General features: G+C 31.8%; 1 protein-coding gene across 1 annotated transcript; it reads left to right on the top strand.

The window, feature by feature from the left end:
* Positions 1-2,365: 2,365 nt before the first annotated feature.
* LOC114749809 (blue copper protein) lies at positions 2,366-4,059 on the top strand. Its single transcript, XM_028938350.1, has 3 exons — positions 2,366-2,647; positions 2,745-3,176; positions 3,313-4,059. Exons 1-3 carry the CDS (start codon positions 2,464-2,466, stop codon positions 3,738-3,740), a joined length of 1,044 nt encoding a protein of 347 aa, XP_028794183.1. The 5' UTR covers positions 2,366-2,463; the 3' UTR covers positions 3,741-4,059.
* The last annotated feature ends 2,611 nt before the right edge of the window (positions 4,060-6,670 follow it).

Genomic DNA, 6,670 nt, shown 5'->3' with positions numbered 1-6,670 from the left:
CATTATTATAAGTTAAGGTTAATCTATCATCCTGAATTTTTTTCCAAGTATATTTAGTATTCTAAATTATTTTATAGTTTAACTAATACACTTAAATATTTTTTTTTAGTATTTTGCAATTCGTCAAGCCTTTTAGAGTATTTTTCTAAGTGCGCTTAGCACATTTAAATATTTTGTGATAAAATTTTAGCCTTAAAATATTAAGATATTGGGCACATTTAAAAAATATTTAAATGTGGTGAATGGAGTATAAAATACTTGACGATGATACCAGGACTAAAAAATGTCCTAAAGTGCTGGATGAAGTTTGAACGCATTATTATGTATGCATACAGAATTATTGAAAATAGTTTTATTTATGATCATGGATGATAGCCGGTGGAGTCCTAGTGTCGTTTAAAAAAGGGAAACGGAAAGTAGAAAGAGCTAAAATTAATTGAAAAAAAAAAAGCAAATTATTTAGTGGGGGAGGTCTTGTTGCACTATATATAATTAGAACTTTTCGAGTTATATTCTCTTTCCTCCTCTCTCTTTTTTTCCTAGCAGTTAGATTGACATATTTCAATGATAATCATCTTTATAATCCGTAAATTGTGAGAGGTTTGTAAATTTTAGAAGTTGATATAGATTGTTGGAAAAAACAAAGTTTATTTGGAAATTTAGTTGCAAGCTTATTTATAAAACTGGAAAAAGATCAATTATAATTTAATGGTAAATAATGGAGAATTTGTAAATTGAAAGCTCAATTGAAAAATCAAAACTGCTATTGTAAATTGTGAATTTTTTTTCAAAATGATTAAAGACCGAATACAACCAGTTGATAAGTTAATTAGTTAATCTTCTTATTTTTACAGCTAAACTTTCAGGGTTTACAAATATTTTACACTACATGATTTTAATGTGCTACTAATTTTTCAATATTTAGGATTAAGCTTTCAGGTACAATTAAACTTAGGAGACTTGTAGCTAAGTAATGTACCGACCATGCGAGATATTTTTAAGCTTTGGCAATGTTCTATAATTTTATAAGCCCATGGTTTTCCAATGTTCCTTTGTTGTTGTATATCCCTATGCACCATTTTCCCATTAATATAATGTATCATTTTCTTTTTTTTTTTAAAAAAAAAAAGGAGTTAAAGTGTAATTTTGAATATAATCTTATTTTTCAGGTATGATTTTGTCCCTAATCTTTTTAGTGGTGCAATTTTGACCATAAAAGGCAAAATTACATCTAAAGATTAGGGATAAAATTGCAACTAAAAAAAGAATGAATGGTAAAATTGCACTTGAAAAATAAGATAGGAGCAAAATTGTACCACTAAAGGATTAGGAGTAAAATTGTACCTTAGAAATAAGGTCATGGTTAAAATTCCACCTTAACCCAAATAATATAATATGTCCTTGATTTATTGGTACATAATTTTATAAAAAATGTGTAAACTACTCCCTCCGTTTCTTATAATAAGATCTTTTTAACTAAATTGTGAGGTTTAAGAAAACAGTTAAAATTAGTTAAAAGCAATTAATATGTAGCAAATGTAATTTTTTTTCAAATATATTCCTATATATAAATAAGTAAATATGAGAAAGTAATAGTGAGATAAATGAAGAAAGAGAATGTATTAAATGAATTAAATTAAGAGTCAAATAGGTAATAATGTATTAAATGCTTAGACAAACTCAGAGAATTTTATAAAAAAAATAGACCCATTTAAAAAATTAGATCTTATAATAATAAAAGATAGTGCAAAAAGTGACATATAAAAAGAAATGGAGGGGGTAAATTTTTCGCTCTGCAATTTATAACTTTGAAAACAACAACAATTCTATGTGAAAAAACAATAAGATAAAGGTGTAATTTTATTCTTAGTCTTATTTCTCAAGTACACTAGGAGTCTGATTTTTTCTAATTGTATAATTTTACCCATGATTATTTTCTTTATGCAATATTACGTATGATTTTTTTGTACAATTTTACTCCTATCTTATTTCTCAAATATACAAAAAAAAAATTATGGGTAAAGTTGCACAAAAAAAATCACCGATAAAATAATACAACTAAAATGACCTGAAAAATTAGATCACATTTAGTAAAAAATAAACGATAATTTTACCGGTTAAAATTGTAACATTTAAAACTTTGACAAATAATTATTAATTATAAATTTCACAAGTTTAGATCATTCTCAAGTTTTCTTTGTCATCTCTGTGCCCAAACGTCAAACACCTACAAGTCCCAATTTCCGGCAACTTATTAAAATTTAGTTGACCAAACAAATCCCACTCCTCCTCAGCTGTATTCACACCCCAATAATTTGCTTATTTATTTATATATATTCCCATAATCACCCACTTAACTCGCTAAGTGACTCTGCCCTTCCATTTTTGTTCCGCACAGAAAAACAGAGCTCTTCGTCTTTCACAGAACAGGGGCGACCTGACCTTGTAAGAACACACACAGCCATGGCAGGCAAGCTCAAAGTGTTTGCTCTTCTGCTCCTATCAATCGCCACCCTTCTTCATGGCTCTTCCGCTCAAACCCGCTATGTTGTCGGCGGCAACACCGGTTGGACTGTCCCTCCCGGCGGCGCGTCCACCTACAGCAACTGGGCTTCTAACCAGAAATTCAAACAAGGCGACACTCTTGGTAACAAAACTCATACATAGTACCAATTAGTCCCAACACTTACTTTAATTTCTCCGTTCAGCGTAATAGCTCTTTGTCTTTTTGTTGTTCTGTGTAGTGTTCAGCTTTACAACCGGGCAACATGACGTAGCGAAGGTGACCAAGGCAGCTTTTGATTCCTGCAACACTACGAACCCCATTTCAATTCTAAATAACGGACCTGCAAGTGTCAAATTGAACGAAAGTGGTGAACACTATTATATTTGTACTGTTGGGCCTCACTGTTCTCTTGGCCAGAAACTCGCCGTTAATGTTTCCAAACAAGCTTCTTCTCCTTCTGCTTCCCCTGCTCCTCAGCCCTCTGCTTCACCGGCGAAGTCTCCTGCGCCAGTGAAAGCTCCTTCACCAGCCCCAGCTTCAGCTCCGTCTCCTTCATCTGGAGCTGTAACTTACACCGTCGGAGACAAAACCGGATGGACCGTACCTTCCAGCCAGGCGTTTTATAAGACCTGGACTTCTGGCAAGACCTTCAAAGTCGGCGACATACTGGGTAAGAGCAGAAAGTGTCGAGTATATTTCAAATGCTATGTTCTTGAGCTACTGGGTATTATGATTTGAGAATAGATATGGTGTTCTTGAGGTGAATCAAGTTTATTTCTGCTGATGGATTTGAGCGATTGGTGCAGTGTTCAACTTCCAGAAGAACGCACACAATGTGGCGGAGGTGACGAAGGCGAACTACGGCTCCTGCGGCACCGCATCTCCTCTTAGGCTTTACAATAGCCCACCGGTGAGAATGACCCTGAACAAGTCCGGCGAGCATTATTTCATCTGTGCGTTCCCCGGTCACTGCGCCGGCGGGCAAAAGCTGGCTATCAACGTCACCGGCGCCTCCTCCCCAGCGACCTCTCCATCTCCAAGTTCGCCGCCATCTCCCACTGCTCCTGCCCCCGGATCTCCCGCTTCTTCGCCCTCCGGTGGCGCCACAAACCCTTCATCCCCATCTCCCTCCGGTTCTTCCAGCCCATCCTCGCCAAACTCCGGTGCGACGTCGTACAGAGTTGCCGGATTACTCGCCACCCTTTTGTGGATGGCTGCAGCATTACTGTGTTAGATAGATGATTAGAGATTGTTGGTAGTGTAGAATTTGATGTGATTCGTTGTGGATCTTTGATTGTTTTTACGGAGATTGAGTCTTTTATTGGAGTTTTACAATAAAGTTGGATTTTCCATTCATATGCAGTTTTGTTTCACTAATTTACACATAAAGTTGTGGTTGTGGTTATAGTAACTTGGACAAATTTTAATTTGAACTAGAACGTGGGATGTTTATTAGTTCGGAGTGAATGTGCCTGTGATTTACAATTTAGTACAGGCTTTTATTTGTTTTATGTAGATTCTTTTCTTGGTCAGAAATATAGAATTACAGATAATCCATTCCTCCTTGTTCTCGTTTTTATGTTTTTGTTGTGTTGCTTAAGTTAGAATTCCCACTTCATGTTTATGTTTATGTACAATAACATGGTGTTAAAATTTAAAATTGTAGTTTGGTCAAATCAACTAACTAGTGAATCAATCTTTTCATGAGTAGGATCTAGGATTTGGGATGAGTCGAAAATAAATTTTTTTATTTTTTTTATTAAATTTAAAATGATGTTATCTTGAATTATAATATACGTAAATGAGAGGCTATACTATTCAGTAATTAAATCATACATATTTTTTAATCTTATTTGTGAGTTATTTCTAGCATGTTTTACTTGGTCCTGTAGATAGAACAAGAGAAAGATATATATATATATATATATATATAGATATGTTTTGCATCATGTTTAATCACACATAATTTTTTTTTTGGCCAATATAATCACACATAGTATAACTATATAGATTTTCACGATTTGAAAGCTATAAAGCTCACCTTGCTCAATGCCTTTTTCTGAGCTCAACAATAATACTACTTGACAAAATGTAAACCCGCTAACTCATTATAATATTTTTATGTAATCCCAATTTAATCCCATTAAGCCTGCACTCTAAAATAAATTTTATACAAGAATATCCTTATTTACCTTTTGCATTTTATAATTTATTTTGAAATATCATATGCATATATTTTCCTATGCATAAATGTTATAAGTTTATTTGACTGATACTTATAAAGTTTTTTAATTAAGTCATACCAGTCTCAAGATTTTGAATACAAGAAAGAAATATTTTGTAGGGAGTAATTACTATTTTTTAAGAGAAAATTATCCTCAGATGAGTAACCATTTTTATCAAGACATTGCAAATCAAATCTCCAATAGCAATAAACTAAAATTAGTTTAGAACGTTTTCCTAAAAAATCAAACAAAATAATAAAAGTTTTATCATATTATCCTAATGATCAAAATAAATACTCGGTTACTTGTGTAAATCCAATCAATTCGTTATCTACTTTTGATACTATTGATATGAAATTTTTTTGATTGAAATTGTCAAATTTTATACAAGTCAGTTTTTCCAACTCATTCGGTAATGCTTGATAGCTTTTGACTTGTATCATTAATAGTTTTATCCCTCAATTTGCATCTTTCAAAGAAATCAATAATCTTGTAGAAAAACAAGTTGAAATTGGATTAAAAAAGTTGTTATTTCAATCAAAGAGTTTGGAAAACAGGTTGTGCAATTGAATGCTTGTCTAATAATGAATCATATTAAGAGATTTTCAATAGTATTGGGTATTGACAATATTGAACTTACTGTACAGCTATTCTAAAACATAACATTAGATAACAAACAAAACAATTTTATATAAAATATTTAATTATTTTTGAAATAATTGGATTAATGTTTTTAAGTTAAATTACACCCCGTAATTCAGGATTATGACTTCCTCTCGGCAGGGATTGAACCAGGAAAATTGCTCGGGGTGGTGAAGTATATGTATATTTGTATATATGAATATTATTTTAATGAAAATATACTTATACATAATAATAAGATCTTTAAAAATAACCTAAAAATATGATAAAAATAAAAATTATAAGAAAAATTCTAATAGTCGTTCTATGAGAAAAACTAGTTGTGTTTTATTTATTTTGTAAATTTTAAATTTTTAATCGATAAGAATTTTCTTAATGATAAGATCATGTCCAAGACTATTCCTAGGAGGGGAAATATACTACTAGAACTTTAGAATTGTGCGATATATACCAACAATCTAGCCTAACTTTAGCCTGCTTTTAGTAAACCAGATATGCCTAATCCTCCAAATAATTTTAGATGAGGTCGTATTAAGTAACATACCATTTAAAAATTAAAATCAACAACATTTGAAAAATAATATATTCCATATCTAACACTAGCACGTCTTATCAAAGAAGCTGACAAAAATACTCTCAATATCTTAAATCACTCAACAACTCTTCCAAATTTAACAGCAAGAAGGCCTTATATCATTATGTGAGATAAGCTATATAGATTGCACAATACTATTACGTTCTATCAATAGTTAAATCTTTAGATAAATTGTTAATCTAACAACCTTGCTCAATAATTTCATAGAGTAACTACAAATGCTTGAAGGACATTCGAGTAACAATCCTGTTATCATAGTAGTGAATCTCAAAATTCAAGAATGTAAATTGTTACTCATTTTGTTGCTAGCTTCTTTATGAGGGCTTTTAATTGCATAATCATCTTTCGGATCAGTTTTAGGTTTTTTTAAATAGAACAACTATGTATAAAATTTGCTCAAAAACTGGTCATAACTGACAATTGAACTGGCATAATTGAATGCTATAAAAGTATCAAAATTTTGAAACTCTAGGATTGGATAGAAGCTTAAAACATTGGTTTTTGACTGTTTTCATATTCTGATGGCGAATTGTTGAGTTCACTGTTGTGAAGAAATTGTCTTGTTGCAGTAACAGTACTTGTGACTTTGTCGTGAAGAAAGACAAATGAGGAGCTCATGTTTGTATCCCTTATGTTTTCACTATGTGTTCGCATGATGCTTATGCTTAAGATGAATATGATGTTATGGCATGCTAACAACTA

The sequence above is a fragment of the Neltuma alba genome, unplaced genomic scaffold (genome assembly GCF_004799145.2).
Source record: "Neltuma alba isolate B1F8T4 unplaced genomic scaffold, ASM479914v2 tig00001012_pilon, whole genome shotgun sequence".
In the NCBI taxonomy this organism is placed as follows: domain Eukaryota; kingdom Viridiplantae; phylum Streptophyta; class Magnoliopsida; order Fabales; family Fabaceae; genus Neltuma; species Neltuma alba.
The sequence above is the reverse complement of the archived record's forward strand: the minus strand, read 5'-3'. Positions and strand labels throughout refer to the sequence as shown.

What these genes read in the sequence shown, in the direction of transcription:
- LOC114749809 (XM_028938350.1), top strand. Translation starts at nt 2,464, where the DNA reads ATGGCAGGCAAGCTCAAAGTGTTTGCTCTTCTGCTCCTATCAATCGCC. An exon ending in CAAACAAGGCGACACTCTTG is followed by an intron (nt 2,648 to 2,744) that starts GTAACAAAACTC and finishes TGTTCTGTGTAG; the next exon opens with TGTTCAGCTTTACAACCGGG. An exon ending in CAAAGTCGGCGACATACTGG is followed by an intron (nt 3,177 to 3,312) that starts GTAAGAGCAGAA and finishes CGATTGGTGCAG; the next exon opens with TGTTCAACTTCCAGAAGAAC.